The sequence below is a fragment of the Salmo salar genome, chromosome 05 (assembly GCF_965601325.2).
Source record: "Salmo salar chromosome 05, fSalSal1, whole genome shotgun sequence".
Classification (NCBI taxonomy): Eukaryota; Metazoa; Chordata; class Actinopteri; order Salmoniformes; family Salmonidae; genus Salmo; species Salmo salar.
In genome coordinates, this window is record NC_138295.1 from 28,338,100 (window position 1) to 28,360,492 (window position 22,393).

The following is a 22,393-nucleotide window of genomic DNA, read 5'->3' on the forward strand; positions in this document are numbered from 1 at the left end:
GTAGCCTACTAGGGATGGTAAATGTTAATCACTCTCATAATTATTCAATCACTCAATAAAGTAATTTACATATGTCTAGGACAAAAACATAATTGATAGTTGCATGTACAGTAATTGTTGACAGCTCACCATAAACAGATGCCAAATTGAAAACTCATCATTTTAACAGGCCACCGATGAAAGGCATCGAAAGAGCGTAACCTCAAAAATCAATAAGCATACGGCCTTTCATTACATAAGTGACATTTGTTTTCATCTCAGAGATATATATTTATCCCACTTATATCCTTGGTCCCAGAGCAAATTCATTTAGTAATGATTACCTGATTCCGTTAAAACCAATTTCCATTCACTTGTTACCCAAGTTGTTGACAAGGACACAACAAGGCCTACATTTCAGCACTTTTTGGCTCCAATCAGCATCTGTCGTCATGGTCCGTGTGTGGATGCATCAATTCAGGGACGGCCTGGGACCAGAATCAGCGTGGGCATTTCTAACACACTGGCCCATTTTTGGGGGGAGGCCCCCACACAGTCCCGTTTTTCCTCCTCGAAGCCAAATAATTATAATTTTGCAACAACAACAAAAAAACGATTTAGATAGCCCAGTGGACCTAAGGATGGACCGGCACTACAGAAACTTAAAATAGGTCCTTACGGGCCACTTCTATAGCTCCAGCTTTTCAACTGAAAATGGACCAGTCTGTCTGGCATTTGCCAGAATTTAAGGCCATCCCTGTATCAATTTCCCATAAGCCCACCAGTGTCTGTCTGCAGCAATGACCGATACCGTGGCTATTTTAATATTTGCGAACATAACAATGCTGCACAATCTGCGGATATAAAACTGTTCAAGTTGAAATTTGAGCAGGTGTAGCATTTGTTTGACATTATATCCATGCAATTGCCATTATCACATGCTCAACAAAAACGTTTCTATTATATGGACTGCACATTTCAGCTGAAGTAAGAGCACAATGCCCGGAGAGTGGTAATGATGCCTTGACTTACCACAGCTGCTTGTCTTGTTACAGGAAATAAGAGTTCACTTGTCATATCTAACATAAGGTACTGACAATGTTCATTACAACTTCACTTATCCCTCTAACAATTACCAAGACACAGTCACTGTTCTTTCAGTTAAACATTTGTTTATATGCACAACTTGTAAATTAGTTTTGCATCTCTGGAGACGTGCTTCTAAGATATATTTGCCATTAGTGGAAATGTCGACATTTGTGCCATTTTGGCCCAGTAACCTAAAGGTCGCTGGTTAGAGCCAACTAGGTGAAAGATCTGTCAGTGTACCCTTGAGCAAGGAACTTAACCATAACTGCTCCTGTAAGTCGCTCTGGATAAAAGTTTCAGCTAAATTACTCAAATGTAAATGTAATGATGGTTTCACAAGCAAACATATTTCTCTGTCCACACTTTCATGTGTTGCTATCATGTCCGGACATGTACCTAACAAGAAGCAGCCAATGAATAAATGAATGTTCTCGAACCAGTCCGGCTCACATTGCCTGTCTAAGGCTGTAACGCGCGAGGCGTAGCCTATTAGCCCTAGCTTTTGATTCCAGACCCACTTTAGGGAGATACTTCCAAAGCTTTGCAGTGCTGAAATGCTGCCCTGCTTTCAAAGACCCCCTGCTGCTCTTGTCAGAGCGAAGAATCTCTGTGCTAGATAAATTAAACCTATCCCAATGGTCTCATGGCAGTAAACAGAGGCTTCCTCACCCTTTCTCAAAGAGCTCCACTAATGAGGACTGTTGTGTGCATCCATCAAACCAAAACAAAAAAATATATCATTTTGTAACATTTTGTTTTTACATTAGGATTTTGACTACCAAAAGTAGTCAGTCACAGAGGTGGTTTTATAAAGTCTTTAATTGACTTTAAGCAGTGTTATAGACAAATGGAACCAAATTGTGTTTAATTTGTAGATTATGTACTCAGTACTCTTTTCAGACTGCCAGAGTAATTGTCAATTCAATTATTTCCTATTTACTTTCATTTTTACTTTACATATCAATAAGTCTGCTGTTTGGAACACAATTTTAGTTGTGAAAATGTGATTGTTTTATAAATTGTATTTTTATGTTTTAAAGACTATTGTAAGATTAGTCCGAATGAGGAGTAAATTAGATCTTAATAATAAAATAGGTACCCAGGTTGCTTTGAGTCATTACTGCTTCTGTAAGTTCTAAGTATTTTGCAATTAAATGGGCAATTTACAAAAGGTCTTCTCAAGGCCACACATCTTTCCAACGCATATCCTCATATTGAAGACTATAGCCCCCCAGAGGTGATAGGATTGATTACACTGTGCAGTGCTCTCTTAGCCTAATTAAAGATGTTAGAAGAAGTCTCTCAGGGGGAAATTAACTCCACTATTTGAACCAAATGTCATGACATCCCTGGGATGTGTGCGACAACATCCTGTTGTAACTCTAGTAAATCTAATGTTTACTCCATTTTGTTAATACATAAGGCCTACTGTTATACACTATAAATGTGAAACAAACCTGTAATCTTGGAGATCTAGTTTTTGGATAATTTTGGGGGATAATGCTGGAAATTATTGTACTTAGTTGATACATAGTTTTAGGTACAAGAAAATATCCATGCTTTACTGTGAAAGAAAGAGCATCTGTGTTTAAATACCTTATTGAGATCAATATCAGCAGTCGCAGGATATCACAATCACAGTATTCAGATGTACAGGAAATGATGTACACAACAATTGTGTTTCGTTCAATAGTGTAATACATCTACACTTACGCCAGGGAAACACCAGGAAAACATTAGCATAGCTGCTGCTTTCTAAATCAGTCCTCGCAGTGTTTTTAACAGAGAACCAGATGGTGGGGAACAAAAAGTTATTCAATTACATCGATTCCTCAACAGGTGCCAGTCAAAACGCTGTCACTGATCACTTTGATGACGACAGAACACAGGAATTAAAGTGGTTATTTTACTCTCATTGTTTGGAGTGACACGTAGCGCTGTTCGACAAACAAATCCATTTCCTCACAACAGCTTCATTTCAATCCAAGTCAATAAGACTTTTTTCTACAATACTCTCAGCGGTTCTGGGACCTTTTCTATTGCCCTGGAATAACTGTCCCTTTAATTGAATGGGTTTTGGTGCTCTTAAATCTTTAGAACACAAATGAATGTATGCTGACGGTTGTTTAGTTTCCATCTCCACCCAGGAGTGAAAGGAGGTGTCCAATACTGATTGGGAGCCATTGCCCACTAAACAATTGAAATGAGAAATTTGGTGTACAGATTGACCATCTAATTCAATCACAATTAATCTAGTTCGTACAATTTATTTTAATTAACAGCAAATATCATTCTGCATGTTTACCTCAAAGAAAAATGTCATATGGTCAGTAATCAGAAAACAAGATCTAATTCATTTGGTATTTGATTGACTGAATTGATTCCCTGGAGTGTACCTTACAACACAAACACGTTTAATACAGACTGGCATTGCTAAGACATTTTATATCATGTGGAAATAACCTCTAGGAAAGGTGTTTATAATTTATAGACCGAGTCTGTGTATATAACATCTAGGATAGGTGTTTAAATTGTATAGTGTGAGTCAATATTTACATCGGTAATATCACCTGGTTGTACCTTTGCGTATTTTGGTACTGCACCTTTTATGTTTTTGAACACTTCACCTTTGTGTACAAATGAAAACAAGATAGATTGGATTTTGTCTGGTGTTGTCAAAGTCTAAAGAGCTGCAACGGAATTCAAAGCAAGTAAAGAAATAAGAATGCAGTGGAGAGAAAAGGAGATTTCAATTGATACTGCTTTATTTTTCCTAGGAAATATCTTCTGAATATGAAATGCCTATCACTGTTAGATCGAGCTGATCATAGCCCACATACTTCACTCAGCTATGTGCATTTGCAATGACACAGAGTGAATGGTTAAAATGTATGGCTGCAATTCCAACATGTAAAATAGCGGCCTCCCACCACGTTCACCTCTTTCAGATCAGTGGACTGTTGAAGATAGGATAGGAACAGTTACCTGAAACGTGTTTAGATCCACAATGTTTGCTTGCTACCTTAGTGCTAGCTACAGGAAATGTAACACTCAAAACACTTGATGCCAATAGTATCACAAACAAACCTATTTGCTCTCATGGGGTTACTATCTCATTGTTTCATTAAAGTGGGATCATGACACAGGCATGGCAGAGGCTTTTGTGTTGACACTAGTCACCTAACAGCTTTCTGTAAAGATTGGTGCTCCCCCTAGCACATCATTACCATTTAGAGTAAACAGTTCATCAGTGACTCCATAGAAAGCATAACACCACACCCCGGGTAGTCGCCGCTGCCTCTCCACTGATATAACTAGTGTCTTATCACAGCTGCACAGGCAGTAGAGAAAAGAACAGGCAAAGGAAGATACTTCATACGGTTGCCAAAGCTAGGATAGAGGCTCTTCCTGCTCTCTTGTGTGTGAAGAGGAACTTAAATCTCAAGAGGAATACATGAGGTTTTGTGATACTTACCAATGGCATTCCTCTTCTTCCGCTTCTTGAAATAGCATTCAAACTGCTTTGAATTTGTCTTGGGATGCACCTATTTCCAAATGTTGATCTGGTACACTGAAGATTTTGGGAGAAAAGCTTTAGAAGAAGTAACCTGGCGTAAAGTACAAAATATCATCAAAGGTTTTGAATGATGTTTTCCATTCATGTTCATTCACAAGCAGTATTTCCAAAAATAATCAAAATATAAATTACTTAATCTTTTTGATTGCACGTGAGTAACAAGAACAGCAATTCCTGTGGATCAATCAATTCTGTTGATCCTAAGGATTTTACAATCATTGTTCTTCATGTAGGGTAATAGGATTGAGAGGTTCCACTTCAGCCCCATCCACTGGATCTATAGGTCATTACATTGTGTTGGATGTACTGTATACTCTAGTCTGAGCCAAAATAACATACTTCACATCTTGTTCTCATAGCATACATTCTGAATCTTTAATAATTCTTGGTCAATCAGCTACTGATGCATGGTTGATATTGGCTCTGAGTACCTTAACGTTCTAGTCAGAAGAAGAAAAAGACAGCACAGTCTGAATTTACCTTTCACTTCACAAAATGTCGGTCCTTCAACTGGCAGATTCCAAGTAGGCATTCTAGTCCACCTTGGCATCTGCCTTGTATCAATTGCAATGTTAAGCAGTTCACATTCACCACTTGTGACAGCAGCAACCTCTGAGAAACAACACAGTAGGCCATTCCAAGAGTCAGTCAATGTAACTGGAGAGTACAAAACAAAATACATTACACACAGCATTAACAGCCTTAAATTATATACATCTTGCCTCTTAGCCAGTCTCTGAATTGATTACTAGATTGTACACAACTGCTGACAGAGCTGAAAAGGAGGTCATTGCAAATGTTGAATCTCTATGGATATTGTGAGCGTTAAAAGTTTGGGGTACATACATAAGCCCACAATAGAATGATAATTAAGTGTTTTGAACAGTTTTGCTCATGCCCCTTTTGAGTAATCTGCTTCTTTACGTTCCATTCCTTATTGCATGATGTGAAATTACTTTTAAAGGGATATATCGTTTATATATATTTTTTTACATTTTGGCTGATTAAAAAACACCATAAGACTAAGAGAAATGTTGATTTGCCTTGCATAATAAATATTGATGGACCCAAGCCTCCCCTGTTAAACATTTTGTTTGAAATGGGACAAAGCGTTGCCTGTCCTAGCCTTTGTCCAGAAACAAACCTTTGAGTTCGTCTCAGTTCTTAAATGCTTCAAACAGAAGCAAACATTGTGATCTGCTTGAGTAGCCTCAAAAGCAAGGCTATTGGAAGGATTTAACGCATTCAAATCGCAATGAAAAGCACAAGGAAATATCCAAACATAAGGTTCCTAAGCTTCGTGAAAAGGGTGCTTGACTGAGCAGAAATGCACCTAATCCACTGATGTTATTGTAGTTTCCTAAAGGAACATTTCAAGAGAAATGTTTTGTCTTTGGGTACATCTTGTTTGCTTATATTTGTGTGAATGTTTGTTTCAAAAACAGTGCCAAATGAAAGTTTATAATGACTCTGATATTAAATAAAATACTATTTGATATTCAACTCATAGAAAATGTTTCTCATTGATTTCATTTATTTATTTTTTTTAAGTGTCGGACGAAGTATGAGTGTAGCTAGCATTATCTTGGTGCTCCAGTTTAGCCATTTTAGAATATATTTTTTTAATATACATATTTAAGTTTACCTATCATGTTTTTTGTACATTTTTTTCACTGAGGCTATTGCATTACCGAACTAGATTGATATAAAAATGAATAAATAAGCTACTGGTTTGCTCTTCACAAGTGCTTCACTTTTTTAACGATAGCTAGAAATTGGCCAACTTTTGGTAATACAGCCATGGACATTTGACTTATTGTAAATATTAACTTTCAAGCTAGGTAATGTGTCAAATACACATTGTTGACAAAGATACAAACAGATATGCTTAATGTTTATACAGATCTAAGTTTGGATTGATTTAAAATCATCTAACTTTTTTCTTCACTACTATATCTGAAATAAAGATAAAATGTTAGTTTTTTTTAGTTTTCATTGAAACGTGTAAAGAAAATACTTTTCATTCGTAAGTTGCAGAAATACAATAAATTATTATCTGTACATCATCCAAATCGGCAAAGAAATACAACAAAGACACAACCGAGTTGGCCACTGAACTCTAAATAAGTCATTTTTGTAATTACCCCCGCAATTAGGATTTTATTGGCATTGTTTGACAGATAAAAATGTGGAAAAGTGCCTACCATCCTTATTATCGTCACTTCACCAAATAGCAATATCATTTCTTGTGGGAATACTTCAATAATCAATGCTTTGTTCATTTGCATTTTAATTCCTTTGAAGGCAGATCTGTTGTGCTCCACGCTTATTCCAATGCCAGCCGTTTAAAAGAACGTTTTTTTCTTCTTCTGGTCGGGCAGCTGCTATCGCTGTTTACCTAGCTGGCGTCTTACTCCATTTGCTTGCTTTGAAACACTGCTGGTCTTTTATCGGACCTTTAAATCGCTACCCATGAATCTCTTCACTGCGCATGTGTTACAAAGCCAGGTCTCTTGACAAATCTCTCTACCATCTGTTTCACATTCAATGGTTTTGCTCCAAATGGAACCAACTGACTTTGGTGTTGCTTAGAATATTATTTTTTTTAAGTTTCTTCCGAGCTATATTTAATCATCTGAAGAATGGCTAATCATGGAACTCTTCTTAGTCCCTATGGTCATTAGACAAATTGGGAGGATTTAACATGTTTTAAATAGAAACTATTTGCAAAGTTCATTTCAAGAAAAAAGTGTAGTTAATGATCTCGCTCTCAAGTTTTCCATAACATGAGCTGAACCCTATCATGATTTTTCTTTTGCGCTATTATCGTCGTTATCTCACCTTAATTGTGATCCCATGGTCCTTTACAAAGTGCATGCTGCAAAGTTATTTACATGTGAAGTTGTAAAAAAAGAGTTACATGAAAAACAGTGGTACACCACTACCACCACCACCTCGATAACTTATGGCTTTTCGGGTCCATATCAAATTCATGAGTTAGTGATTTGCGCTACTTTTTTTGTATTAGCCAACACTATAAAGGCAAAGCAATAAAACATCATTATTAGGCCTTGCAATTCAACTTTACAAGTTTGACAAGTTCAGTGTCTCAACCATAAACCGCTATAGTGTGCATACAGCTATACACTATTAAACGGATTTATCAGGCCAATCAACTAATGGTTCAGTCAACAACTTATTAAAAAAAAGATGAACCAGGCCAATCATAAATGTTTAACTAATGCCTTTAACATGACCATTCAATAACGATTCGATCATTAGCTCCTTTCAAACCCCAAAAGTAAAATGTATGTCACATAAGAAGTCAACAGTTGTCTGACAAGAGGGCTAATTATTGCTTACTCTGGCCACAACACACAACAAAGGTCAGGATTACTAACTCTTTGTATCGGATTCATTGGTATAAGTAATCAACTAATAGGGAAAATAAATCAATCACCCATTTGAATTGACCGACAGGCCAAATTATATCACATGCTATAAGCATTCATAATATTAAATTTCTTCTTATGAGACTATACTCATACATACAGTATGTGCACGTGGTGTCTTTTTCTCACTGTCTTATGTGGACATGCAACATTTATTCATAGGATTGAGCTGTGATGCTTATTCTACAGAACTATAGTGACATTGTTTATTGAAAAGCTGTGGAGGACATCATGAAAATTGCCTCACAAAAGGGCATGTGTGATTGATGAAGTTATATCCTATAAGGGCAATCGTTTTAGCCTCTGCTCTTTCATTTTGATCAATAACACAGAAAAAGTTATACTCTATATTTCTCTCTTCATTGTTCCCCACCAGACCCCTTGTAACAGTCATGGTGTGCCATGCCATGTTTAAGGACTAACCAATGAATAAAATATCAGTGAAAATTGCATTTTCCAAATGAATAATGTAAAAGATGACACACTACTAAGGTTCACTTCTCAAGGTTAGACTTGATTGTTTTGTTACTTTCTCTGTGTAGCCTGTGCTTTTGTCTTCTTTTGTTTGAGATGAGAAGATCAAATTAAATCCACTGTTTTCAGTTCCAGCAAAACGTCGAATCCAATATCTCCCGCAACTAACATTAATCGTGAACCTATTTTAAATGGATGGAGTCAGTCCATTTTTATTTCACAGATTTATTGTTAGGCTACAGCTGTGAAGGAGTTAACATGTGTGACCTGAATTTAGATAAGTGTTGGCATGATGAGCGCAGCAAACATGGTCTTTTTTATTGTTCACTTTATCAAGTCCCATGTAATTGCAGAAAAGCAATGCAGAGCATGAAGCTGTATTTCAACATATGCGTTGCACTGAAAAGATACGCTGGCCCTTTAATGAAAAGCCTGCCCACTAGTCATGTGCCAAAACAAGGAAGTCGAAAAATGAACGTTTATTCTTAATGAAATTCTAAATGAAAGCTAGGTTTGTTTTTAACCAACTAATTTCAAAACGCCTCGTATATTTTCGAAATACTGTGGACCTTAAAAAAAAAAAAACACGTGCAATTAACATGTTCTGCACAAAAATTGCAGTTGAAACTGAAAGCTAACGTTATTTCTTTTGCAAAACTTTTGTCAAAATGCTTCTGTGTTTTATATTGATGTTTTTGTTGCCATTTGGTCAAGCAACATTGCCTCTTGTTATAAACACATGGCCATTCGAGCATGCTACAGTGGCAGGTAACTAACTACATTGTATCATTTTGTTGTTATTGTTGCAAATAAGTTATCCATTTTGATACAACTTCATCAAATGATACAATGTAAGAAAGACATTCATGAAGTTAGCTAGCTAGATCTGTCCTGCCAGCCCAAGAGATGAATGTGGCCCTCTAAAATATTTCGATTTTATTTTCTGAGTTGATGTGGACAATCCAAGCTGTCGAAATATCACCAGTTGGCATACTAATCCTTGGCAACTGGGGGGGGATCATTGACCAAATGGTTCTTTGGCAGCCTAGGCCTATTCCTTTTCATGGGCAATCCCTTGAGATGGTCATGTTATCTGGCAGGATTGGGACTGTACGGTCTGGCACTCTGATAATGCGTGACCAAAATCATGTCTAAATACTGTGAAAAAGTTCAATATTGTGTGCTTCTAGGTTCTACCTCTGCTACATATTTTGTGTGTTGTGTGGGAACCAACATATTATTTTATGTACAAATGATGCTCTTGGGACCCATTAATGTTGAATTGGCAAATCAGGAGGAACATCCATTTATTTTTTTATAAAGTATAATTTCACGTGTAGACTTATTCCTAGAATGTAGCAAGACTGCAATATTCTTACTAAGTCAAACACTCGTGTGTCTGTCTGTGACTCTCTCAAAGCGTGGAGTGCTCTGCAGGCTGGGGGCTCTGTGCTGGATGCCGTGGAGAAGGGCTGTGCCCGCTGCGAGGCTGACCAGTGTGATGGCAGTGTGGGGTTTGGAGGGAGCCCAGATGAGAGAGGAGAGACCACCCTGGATGCCATGATCATGAATGGGCAAGTCATACCCACTAACTAGTCATTAGAGTAGGGCTTGGGGGTGTCTAAAATCAGTTGATCCCATTTCAGTCAATATAAAGTTTAATTAAGTTATAGTGGGACATGGCATTGCTTGGAAATATTATTAATATTCTTCATTAAAAAGGTTTCCTGGTTTTGTGTGGACGCAGTAATACAATGGAGGTGGGCGCTGTAGGAGACCTGCGGAGAATCAAGAATGCCATTGGGGTGGCCAGAGCTGTGATGGAACGCACCGACCACACACTACTGGTGGGCGAGTCAGGTATTGCAGGATTCAAAATAGGCTTTTATTTGCTACAGGGACAGACACAGCAAAAACATTTTACTCCTTTTGCATGTAACTCATCACCTATCTTTTAACATACAGTAGCCTCCTACAGCTAACCATTCCATCATATACAGTTAGGAGTACATTGTATTGCTGTTTGCTGCTTTTGACCCTATATTGTTATTTTTAACCCCACTACCATGTTCAACACAGCATCAGTCTTTGCTGAGAACATGGGCTTCACTGCAGAAGACCTTACAACCAACAAATCTATCAGCATTTTCACACAGTGGTTGAAGGACAACTGCCAACCCAATTATCGCAAGGTCGTGTTTTCTACTCTAGCTTTGGTCTGTCATTATCTTGTATGGAAGATAATGACAGACCAAATGATATATTTTAAGGATATCACCATGTTTGAAAAAGTAATGAATAAAATGGACTTCCATGTTATGAATAATGCATTAGGGGACGTATGAAAGAGACTATTGTTTATCCCAACATGCTGTTACCATTGGCACAACCAAAGCCCTGTAGACAATACAATGCTTATGCATATTGGGCTACCGGCTGCTAAAATTACTATTGAGCTGGGTAACCATAGCCAAAAGATTAAAGTGCTTAGGTAGTGTGCTGGTTGAAGTAGAAAATATCTTCATTAAATTGGAAGCCTTCTCTTTGCTTTACTGCAAGTCGCTCTGGATAAGAGCATCTGCTAAATGACAAAAAAATGTAATAAAAAAAATCCTTTACAGAACTGTGGATATAATCACAAACAACCTAATGTGTTATTTGTCTATTGCTGCTGTAATAGAACAGTCTTAACCCAAATTGCTGTTGACTAATCTTTCCCCTTTAATATCAACAGAATGTTTCCCCAGATCCTTCACAGTACTGTGGACCATACAAACCTGGAGCCACATTGAGGCAGAGGAGAAAACGACAGATTGATATACATGCACATGACACTATTGGTATAGTTTATTAAATTAATTCATTGTTTTGTAGAGGTCGATAGTCAACTTTGATCTTCAGATCACAATTGTACATTTAATATTGTGTACCTTTTCCTGACATTAGGGATGATCGTGATTGGTAAAGATGGCCAAGTTGCAGCAGGAACATCAACCAATGGAGCGAACCACAAGGTCCCGGGGTATGCATGTGTTGTTTAAAATTAAAGTGCCTTCCGAAAGTATTCAGACCCCTTGACTTTTGTTACGTTTACAGCCTTATTATAAAATGGATTAAATAGTTTTTTTCCCCCTCATCTACCCACAATACCCCATAGTTACAAAGCAAAAACAGGTTTTTAAGAAATGTTTGCTAATTTATTAAAAATAAACAACTTAAATATCACATTTACATAAGTATTCAGACCCTTTACGTCATACTTTGTTGAAGCACCTTTGGCAGCGATTACAGCCTCAAGTCTTCTTGGGTATGATGCTACAAGCTTGGCACACCTGTATTTGGGGAGTTTCTCCCATTCATCGCTGCAGATACTCTCAAGCTCTGTCAAGTTGGATGGAGAGTGTTGATGCACAGCTATTTTCAGGTCTCTCCAGAGATGTTCAATTGGGTTCATGTCCGGGCTCTGGCTGGGCCACTCAAGGACATTCAGAGAATTGTCCCGAAGCCACTCCTGCGTTGTCTTGGCTGTGTGCTTAGGGTTGTTGTCCTGTTGGAAGGTGAACCTTGAACCCAGTCTGAGGTCCTGAGCGCTCTGGAGCAGGATTTCATCAAGGATCTCTCTGTACTTTGCTCCGTTCATCTTTGTCTCGATCGTGACTAGTCTCCCAGACCCTGCCGCTGAAAAACATCGCCACAGCATGATGCTGCCACCACCATGCTTCACCGTAGGAATGGTGCCAGGTTTCCTCCAGATGTGACGATTGGAATTCAGGCCAAAGAGTTCAATCTTGTTTCTCATGGTCAGAGTATTTAGGTGCCTTTAGGCAAACTCCAAGTGGGCTGTATGTGCCTTTTACTGAAGAGTGGCTTCCGTCTGGCCACTCTACCATAAAGGCCTGATTGGTGGAGTGCTGCAGAGATGGTTGTCCTTCTGGAAGGTTCTCCCATCTCCACAGAGGAACTCTAGAGCTCTGTCAGAGTTACCATCAGGTTCTTGGTCACCTCCCTGACCAAGGCCCTTCTCCCCCGATTGCTCAGTTTGGCCGGGTGGCCAGCTCTCGGAAGAGTCTTGGTTGTTCCAAACTTCTTCCATTTAAGAATGATGGAGGCCACCGTTCTTGGGGACCTTCAATGCAGCAGAAATGTTTTCGTACCCTTCCCCAGACCTGTGCCTCGACACAATCCTGTCTCGGTGCTCTATGGACAATTCCTTCGAACTCATGGCTTGGTTTTTGCTCTGACATGCACCGTCAACTGTTGGAGCTTATATAGACAGGTGTGCTTTTCCAAATCATGTCCAATCGTTTGAATTTACCACAGGGGGACTCCAAGTTGTAAAAACATCTCAAGGATGATAAAAGGAAACAGGATGCACCGGAGCTCAACTTCGAGACTCATAGCAAAGGGTCTGAATACTTATGTAAATAAGGTATTTGATATTTATTTTTAATACATTTGCAAAAATGTATAACCTGTTTTCACTTTGTCATTATGGGGTTTTGTGTGTAGATTGCTGAGGATTATATATTTTTAATCAATTTTAGAATAAGGCTGTAACATAACAAATGTGGAAAAAGTCAAGGGGTCTGAATACTTTCAGAAGGCACTGGTACAGTACCAAATCAAATCAAATGTATTTATATAGCCCTTCTTACATCAGCTGATATCTCAAAGTGCTGTACAGAAACCCAGCCTAAAACCCCAAACAGCAAGCAATGCAGGTGTAGAAGCACGGACACAACTACTCATTCAAGGATTTTTCTTTATTTTTACTATTTTCTACATTGTAGAATAATAGAAGACATCAAAACTATGGAATCATGTAGTAACCAAAAAAGTGTCAAATCTAAATATATTTTATACTTGAGATTCTTCAAAGTAGCCACCCTTTGTCTTGATGACAGCTTTGCAGTCTTGGTAGTCCACAATGTAGAAAACCCTTGAATGACTAGGTGTGTCCAAACTTAACTGGTACTGTATATAATGAATATTGACGATGAGTATACCTGTACATCTCCTTGATCTGTCCTGTAGGCGTGTAGGGGACTCTCCCATCGCTGGAGCAGGGTCCTACGCCGACAGCACCGCAGGGGGTGCGGCAGCAACGGGAGACGGAGATGTCATGATGCGCTTCCTACCTAGGTATCCATCCAGGCTTCTAGCAGAGATGTTTGTAAGGATGTAACGTTAAAGAACATTGTGATAGAAACATATGGTGTAGACAAAATATGATTGTCATAGAAGTGTCACCTCGTGTCATGTCAGCTCTATTCATTATATTTCTATCCGCAACACTCAGAACATTTTACGTCACTGAATAACACCCCAGATAAGACTTACATTTCTGCTTTGTCTACATTTGGGTCTACTTTTTAGTCACAGCTGACAATTAAATATTTTAAGGATTATCAAACGGCTCATCATCGCTAAACTTGCTCGATGCCAAAACCAGATACTAATGAAATGTGTTTAATTTGTTTACGAATGCAGTTACCTGGCTGTGGAGCTAATGAAGACAGGAACAGATCCATCCACTGCTTGTAAGACATCCATCTCCAGGATCAAGATACATTACCCAGGGTTCTTTGGAGCTGTCATCTGTGCCAACACAACAGGCCACTATGGTGAGTTCTCTAGATTAACCCAGTTATGGTTACAATGGCCATAAGTGAGTCAAATTATGACTGATAAATACTATGATAAATGTGATGCTTACCCGTTGTTCTGTCTCCTTTCTAAGGTGCTGCATGCAACAAAGTTCCTGGCTTCTCCAAATTTACTTTTGTGGTGTACAACTCTCAGCCCAATTCTCCACTTTTACAATCAGTTGATTGTTTTTAAAACCATTCAATGTTAATTTGAGGTAATGTGTACCCTAGTGCCACTATCAATTATGTTAATCAATAATTGTTGTTTTATGAGCCATGGATTTTAATCTAAACTGTTTGAATGTTTCCATAAATACAGAAATAGTTCACATTTTATGAATAAACTCATAATACAAAAAGCTGTGCAGTTCATAACATTTCAAATGACAGCCATGGTTTATATTGAAAGCAATCAATTATTTATTTAATGACAGTGATGGATTTTAATATTATAACTCATGATAACAAGGGTGAAGTTTAAGAAAACTTAAGTGATACATTGATTAATGTAAACCTTTTACACTAAAATGGATCAATATCAGTACAAAAAGCAGTGATGTTCAAAACAGTTATTGTCTTTGTATCTTGCCCCTTTCCTCTCATCAGCAACCAGGAAGGATGGAGATTCCTGGACCATTTTCTGCCCACTGGAAGAAATCACACTGCTTGCCCTTTGGAAAACTACATACGTAAAAGTTGCGGCCGTTGTTTGGTCCTAGTTTGAGTACAGTCCTCATCAGGCAGCGTTTTGCATGGTTACAGAATGGAAAGTGTGTATCAGCCCACTAAGGACATAAGAGAGAATACAGTCATTCTGAGGCACCAGTTTTTCCTGGTCAGTCTGTAAATCAGGAGGAAAATACGTCTTCAAAATGTACTTGTTTATGTTTGAACAAACACATATCTACTTGCTAATGGACATGTAGACCAATTCCCCCATAATTCTTACCTCAAAGAATTTGCACTGTGTCTCCCTGGGGAGCGAGCAGGTGTAGAACTGTCTTCCTTTGTTGTCCCCCTGCTTGGTGACCAATCGGAGCACACTGGGCCGCCCATGGGACACACAGCAAGGGTTGCTGGGAGGGGACTGGGTCTGCGTAACCCCAGTTGGTGCATTATTTTGAGGGGGGCTGACAGGTGGAGAAAAGTATTCTTGTTAGATAAATGGTATAACATTCACTGTCAAAGGATCAGCTGTTAATTTAAATAGAGTATGTTTAATTATCGCTACACTTGATACCATCTTTGAATTTAAACCATTCCACATGCATTTGTTGGCATACAACAGTTTCAGTGAACATTTTATTTAGCACACTGACCTACATTCTGAGCTCACTGAGCGGAGCAACACGTACAGTATGGTCACTAATCAACTATTCTGTAAAGTACAGAGAGCAGGAGGCTTTTCCATCCCAGTTACCCACACAAAAGTCAAACTACCTTGTTATAATATTTTACTTATAAATACGAAAGCACCACCATTCACTCACCTCAAATTATGGTGGGTTCCATTTTGAGGTTTGTTACTGACAGAAAAGGGACTGTGATCAATTCTCATTTTCTTGTGCGGCTGACTGTAGGAGACCATTGTTGCTTCCCCTTTGGAGAGCGCCCCGCTTTTGTCCTGCCAGCCACCAGAGGCATAATTGGGACTACTTATTTTTCCCTGGGAGACATCGTGTTTATTTAAACCTCTTGCTGTGGAATTTAACTGACTGTTGGTAGAGGATAGGGGAAGGGGAGAGTTGACGCAGCTCGCCTTTGGGCTGAGGTCGGTGAACATCAGGGTGGTGTTCCCGAATGCGGCCCTGCGGTTGACTTTCAGGCCCTCTTGTGGTTTGGAGAAGGCATTGCAGGGGTACTTGATCAGATCTCTGGTGAAGGGTGAACTCTCGGGGCTGACATTGTCTTTGGGGACTGTGGAGGGGACGAGGACAGTGGGAAAACGGTTTATTTTATTCAACAACATCAATTAGATTCACATTCTATTCTGTTAGTTTAGAGCTGGATTTTTGGCCTGAAGGGTAGGGTAACTAAACTGAGATTCAACATTGAGAATACTTTATTAGTCCAGGAGGAGGCTCATTCTGGGTCAAGGAAACCTGCACACACACATAAAACCAGACCTAAATGTGATTAGAATTGGTTTGACACAACCACATTCGTCCATATAAGAGTAGTTGACTACTCACGCTCAGGCCTAGGGGTCAGGCAGGCATCACAGGCCTTGCTCATAGGCTGGTTGATCAGAGTGCAGAGTTGACAGGCCCACTCCTCTTCCTCCCTCTTGGCCACATGATCGTTGCTCCCCATGCTGCCTTGGTAAGCCCAGCCAACTAACGTGTTCCTGGTTGGGAGCTTGCTAAAGAAAAGGAAGTATAAAGGAAGACAAGTTCAATTTGAGTCACAAATACATTGAATTCTTGTCCACCAGTACTTTTTACATTCAGATTGTACTATATATGCAAAATTCACCTACAAGATGCATAATGGCTTCAATAAAAAAAAAATTAAAACATGTTTCATAAAAAAAATAACAAGTTGTCATTTTTACCCGTTTACCCCGGTGAATCTTGGATTTCTCTCCAGCTGACCTGCTATCATGCAGCGTGATTCAAGCAACGTTTGTGCGCACCGCGGGCGGCCAATGATCAGAACCAATGTTAAATTGTATGCCAGCCCATGTGGGGAAAATTCAGAGGTGTCGGGATCCAAGGCTTTCATCCCAACTCATTTCTATTTTAACTCAGATCCTGTGACTTTACCTCACGTTAACCTCACTTGCGTCCCCAGTCTGGCACCGGTCGCAGAAGTACGTCATCCTTCCGTTGTCTCCGAGGCGACAGACGGTGACGGCCCCGTTGCACTGACCACACTGAGGCCGTTTGTAGACTTTGTAGTGCTTGTTGAGAGCGGAGCCTGTCTTACGGCACTGAGGTAAACAGAAGTGAAACAAAAGGGACATGGCTGATGAATACACGGTCTTTACACTACTGTAAAGCGTCTTTATTCAATTAAGAGATCATTTAGCACATAAGATATTGCTTTCATTACATTGCTAAGTGTAGTCTACCTTGTAAAATAGGAGGGTGAAATCTCGTGTCATTTTCACAAGATGGTGGAGCTGGGTATCCGTGAGTTGATTGACCTGAAAGATTTGGAAAATTGTGTCCATGCCATTGACTTGGTTCCATTCTAATTAGCATTTTGAAATCTTAACAATTTAGCAAATTATAGCAATGCAATACTCAGTCACAAAAGTGCTGAATAAACTCATCCAAAGTCACTTACTGAATGGATTCCATGTAGTTTGTAATGCATGCCTAGAGGCAATCCAAAACATGACTGGACCTTGCTCATTATGTATAGGTATCTAAAATGATGGTGTATCAATTTTACCCACTTTAACAGAAGGGTGAAGACCGGAGTCAAACAGGGCTTCATTCTTAATGATGTTTCCCACTCCTGGTAGGACGGCCTGGTCTAGGAGTACGTCACACAGCATCCTGCAGCTCTGCCTCCTCACAGTCTCCTCCGCGTGGGAGAAGCTGAACTTACAGGAGCAGACATCCAGACTTTCCATAGCTCTCACTCTCTGTTCACAGTCCTCCGTCAGTCTGCAACAGAGTTGTGGACTCGAGTCTGACTCAATATAAAATAACTTGAAACTCGACTTGGACACTCAAGACTCGGGACTCGACTTTGACTTGAGGTTGATGACTTGAAATTAATCTGGCAAGGTTTTGTAATGTTTTGTGGCACAGAGTCTACATGCAGCCAGAGAGTTGCGACACCGTTGCCCTTCAACAAAAAAAACTGCAACAAATTGGCTAGTAAACCGCACACACTGCACTCTGATTGGACGAGCAAACTGTCAATCAACACAGATCGGCGAGCTAGTGAACAGATTGCTGATTTGCTGTACAGTTATAGGATCGGGTACAGCGCAAACGTCAAATTGTCGGGACAGGATTGCCATAATAAATAAATATGCAGCCCCCCAAAAATGTGTTGATCAAGAATATTAACTGTTGGCCTCCCGAGTGGCACAGTGGTCTAAGGCACTGCATCGCAGTGCTAGTTGTGCCACTAGAGATCCTGGTTCGACTGGGCCACGACTGGGAGACCCATGGGTTGGCGCACAATTGGCCCAGCGTCGTCCGGGTTAGGGGAGGGTTTGGCCGGCAGGGATGTTCTTGTCCCATCGCGCAGTAGCGACTCCTGTGGCGGGCCGGGCTCAATGCACACTGACACAGTCGCCAGGTGTATGGTGTTTCCTCCGACACATTGGTGCGGCTGGCTTCCGGGTTAAGCGAGCAGTGTGTCAAGAAGCAGTGCGGCTTGGCTGTGTTTCAGAGGACACATGGCTCTCGACCTTCGCCTCTCCCGAGTCCGTACGGGAGTTGCAGCGATGGGAGAGGACTGTAACTACCAATTGGATACCACGAAATTGGGGAGAAAAAGGGGTGTAAAAAAATACATATTAATTGTTTACTTTGCAAGCTCACCAGCAATTGGCAACAATTACTAGCACAGGCCTAATGGTCTTTTGGTATGTAACAATCGCTTGAAATTGATAATCTACTTATGAAGCTTGCATTTGGAATTTGTTAAAATGAACTATTACTATTGAGAAGACACACAATAGGCAAGGCTCTCCACACTCCTGCCAGTGAAGTGCTTTTTTCACCTCTGAAATATTTGCTTTCACACATTTAAAATACATAGGCCCTATGCATTTTAAACATCTCTTTATAGTGCACATGACAGTTTGCAAGACTCATGAGGTAGAAGTTCTGTTTATTTGATTCAATGTATGGTTTCCTTTGTTCATATTTCCCAGGGTTATGTCAGAGTTCCGTCTCCTATGTCTCTGTCATTTGTGTTGTGCATAATCGGAGCGCACGTGTCTCAGTGTGCATAGATATAGGCTATGTGGCCTGAGCCAGAACGTTGAATAAGAGAAAATTATTGTTCCATGTATCCATGGTGTTGAAATATCATTAAGTCTGATTAAGACAAAAGTACCAATGTATGTGGTAATCACATTTTGTATTGTAAAACAAGTTTATTGGTTGTAATTATCAATTGAAAAATTGTTTGGTCCTGGGGGCCAAGTGATTATATTATGTAGGCCTGTTTCAGCTCCTGTTAGACAGATTCTATTTGGTTTCTCAAAAGGAGGGAGTACAGCCTTGCCCTCTACCTGTGTACATTCAGATAGGAGAGGTTAAGCCTGATAGAGGCTATTTCTTTTGGGCTATTGCCCACGTATATTTGGTCAATCTACTTGTATATTTTGCATGATATGGTGCTCTCACCATTAGATCACCTAGACCTGTAAATAAATCTACACTCTTTCTGGTAGCCTCAATAAATAGACAGATGCATAGATTTTTTTTTTTATTGACTAAAACTTGTGACTCAAATTGACTTGCTGTTAGAATACACGACTTGGATTTGACCCGATCTACTTGGGACTCAACTTGAGACTGACTTGAGACCTGCTTGTAACTCAAATAATAGTGACTTACACACACCCCCCCCCCCCCCCCCCCTCTGGTCTGCAATCGTGTGTGTGTGTGTGTAGAGAACACCATTTCATGTTAGAATGATTACAATCAAAGACTGAATTGGAACTATGGGTTGATGCCAGGAGTGAAAGGGTAGTACCTTGATGCCTGCTGCAAGTGCAGGCTTTTGTTCCAGCCCAGTGTGAATTATCCCCCATACCTGATTTCCACAGTAGAGTCAAAGAAGGAGACTGTGTCATTGGTCAGGTGGATCTCCAGCACAGGGGGTGATCCCTTTCTGCTTTTGATGTCAGTGGGGTTGATTCGCATAGAGCCATCCATACCAAAGTGGACTCTGCAATTAGAAGAGAGATAATGACAAATGTAAACAGTTCAGAAATGCATTTTACATGGGTGGTATGTTGGACATTTAATACCCGAATTGAATCAGTTGATTCCTATCAATAAAATGACATCACCCCCATAATAGCAGCTAGCTACCTCAGAGCTCTTTGGCCAAAGTACATGAAGAGTTCCTTTCCAAGGGTCTCAACTCCTGTGTATGGACAGCCCATGAATATCTGGAAGGAGATCGTATTGGTGGCATTCCTCTGCAAAAAATAACGTTCGTTACAATCACCTAAAGTTAGCTAGCTACAACAGCAGATATATAACTGGTACTGTAACTAGCTACTGTTAGCTAGCTATCAATAGTAACTTACTTGTGTGTTTGTCGTCAAGCTTCCCCTGAATTCTTTCACCTTCTGTCCTCTTTGGACCTTCGAGCGGATCTTTTCTCCATTCAATGTGCATCCTGGACCCTCAACCATTTTACCTTGGTATCTAAAGTTATTGTTGCAAACTATTTGATAAAAAACATACAACGAGAAGCTGTGCGTACTGAATTTTCACAAAATCAAAACATCCGGATTCCCGCCATATGATTTCATTTTCTTCTTCTATGGTATGATGGCGGTCGAGAACAAGGGTTAGAGGTGCATGCTGCCACCTACTGTACGGGTGGTAAACGCCAGAAAAAATATAATTTGTAGATAAACCGACATACAAAATACAAAAATAGACATATTAAAACCCACCCCACTCCTTCAGTCACATTCTTACACAGGCTCAGGGGCCTGTGAGGGAGGAACATTCTTTGACAGGATTTCTTTCAATGCCTAACTTTAAACTCACTGACTCCCAAAAAGCGTTCTGCTGCACTCATAATGATTTCAATTTGTGCAGTGCAGTTTATGCCATTGAAATAAATGCTACAATGTCCAACTTTTTGACATAGAATTTTAACATGGTCACATGATTAAAACGTGCATTAAAGTTACTCAATTTTCACCCCATCCATTAGGTGGCGGCATGCACCTTTTACGTTATCATTTAACGTTTGTTTGCGGACCGCCATAATGCCATAGAAGAAGAAGAAGAAGAAGAAGAAGAAGAAGAAGAAGAAGAAGAAGAAGAAGAAGAAGAAGAAGAAGAAGATTTAAATCACAGATAGCACAATGAGCCAGATATGTCACCGGATGTATAAGTATGAAGCATCCGGTTGGTGTTTCCACTCACTACCAAATATGGTGATGAGAGGAAACCAGTAACCGGAAGAGGGAGAAGACAGAGTTAGATGATTTAGGCCAACTATCAGCAAATTTGATCTCCATACAGTTTTGTGTTTCCAAAAATAGATTCGGTAACAGAGTGGACTGTATTTTGTAAACCACTGGAAATGACATGCTCTGGTCAATCTTGGGTTAGTTATAAATATCTTTGTTTAAATGTGCACATACGTTGTACATTCCTGGACGTCCTATGAGATGCATGGGATCCATCCAGTCATTGATGTAGCTTGATGTACTGTAGCTTGTAGTAGAGAGTTGTCTTTGCCAGCAAAAACTTTACTTTGAATACAAGTATGCTCTAAAAGGAAAAACAGGTATGTCTTTCAATAACTTCAACCAAAATATTTAATTCTTCGCTTGAAATTATATATTTTTTATTCAGAAATGTTCACAATCAAATAGGAACATTTTACATACAAAAAAACACTTGATTCAATAAACAGAACGAGCAACTAGAAAATGCATGAATATATCTCTCAACCAGTTTCATGAGGTAGTCACCTGGAATGCGTTTCAATTAACAGGTGTGCCTTGTTAAAAGTTAATAAGGATCCGCCCCTTTTTTCAATTTTCGCCTAAAATGACGTACCCAAATCTAACTGCCTGTAGCTCAGGACCTGACGCAAGGGTATGCATATTCTTGATACCATTTAAAAGGAAACACTTTGAAGTTTGTGGAAATGTGAAATGAATGTAGGAGAATATAACGCATTCGATATGGTAAAAGATAATACAAAGAAAAACCAAACTTTTTAAATGTATTTTTGTACCATCATCTTCGAAATGCAAGAGAAAAGACATAATGTATTACTCCAGCCCAGGCGAAATTTTGATTTTGGCCACTAGATGGCAGCAGTGTTGTAGACTGATCCAATGTAACATTGCATTTCTGTTCAAAATTCTGTATCAAGACTGCCCAAATGTGCCTAATTGGTTTATTAATAACTTTTCAAGTTCATAACTGTGCACTCTCCTCAAACAATAGCATGGTATTATTTCACTGTAATAGCTACCGTAAATTGGACAGTGC

General features: G+C 39.5%; 2 protein-coding genes across 3 annotated transcripts; one reads left to right on the forward strand and one right to left on the reverse strand.

Moving 5' to 3' along the window:
* The first annotated feature begins 9,029 nt into the window (after positions 1-9,029).
* On the forward strand, positions 9,030-14,961 carry aga (aspartylglucosaminidase). 2 transcript variants are annotated; one of them, XM_014199199.3, is made up of 10 exons: positions 9,030-9,339; positions 9,992-10,145; positions 10,319-10,431; positions 10,651-10,763; positions 11,306-11,411; positions 11,518-11,593; positions 13,606-13,713; positions 14,062-14,195; positions 14,312-14,434; positions 14,826-14,961. In XM_014199199.3, exons 1-9 carry the CDS (start codon positions 9,240-9,242, stop codon positions 14,410-14,412), a joined length of 1,005 nt encoding a protein of 334 aa, XP_014054674.1. In that variant the 5' UTR covers positions 9,030-9,239; the 3' UTR covers positions 14,413-14,434; positions 14,826-14,961. The 2 variants fall into 2 exon arrangements, with proteins under 2 accessions (XP_014054674.1, XP_014054673.1); XM_014199198.3 differs by lacking the exon at positions 14,826-14,961 and having other exon boundaries at positions 14,312-14,578.
* On the reverse strand, positions 14,616-20,681 carry neil3 (nei-like DNA glycosylase 3). Its single transcript, XM_014199197.2, has 10 exons — positions 20,455-20,681; positions 20,234-20,343; positions 19,953-20,087; positions 17,623-17,836; positions 17,293-17,367; positions 16,985-17,151; positions 16,412-16,581; positions 15,710-16,136; positions 15,169-15,349; positions 14,616-15,004 (listed from the first exon to the last, which is right to left on the reverse strand). The coding sequence occupies exons 1-10, from the start codon at positions 20,560-20,562 to the stop codon at positions 14,822-14,824; spliced, it is 1,770 nt and encodes a 589-aa protein (XP_014054672.1). The 5' UTR covers positions 20,563-20,681; the 3' UTR covers positions 14,616-14,821.
* Positions 20,682-22,393: the final 1,712 nt, after the last annotated feature.

Excerpts from the sequence above, each read along its gene's own strand:
- neil3 (XM_014199197.2), bottom strand. The coding sequence starts at position 20,562 with ATGGTTGAGGGTCCAGGATGCACATTGAATGGAGAAAAGATCCGCTCG. Across the intron at positions 20,344-20,454 it reads GCTTGACGACAAACACACAA|AGGAATGCCACCAATACGAT; the intron begins GTAAGTTACTAT and ends TATTTTTTGCAG. Across the intron at positions 16,137-16,411 it reads CCTGACCCCTAGGCCTGAGC|TCCCCAAAGACAATGTCAGC; the intron begins GTGAGTAGTCAA and ends TCCCCTCCACAG.
- aga (XM_014199199.3), top strand. The coding sequence starts at position 9,240 with ATGCTTCTGTGTTTTATATTGATGTTTTTGTTGCCATTTGGTCAAGCA. Across the intron at positions 13,714-14,061 it reads ATGATGCGCTTCCTACCTAG|TTACCTGGCTGTGGAGCTAA; the intron begins GTATCCATCCAG and ends TTACGAATGCAG. Across the intron at positions 14,196-14,311 it reads CAACACAACAGGCCACTATG|GTGCTGCATGCAACAAAGTT; the intron begins GTGAGTTCTCTA and ends CTCCTTTCTAAG.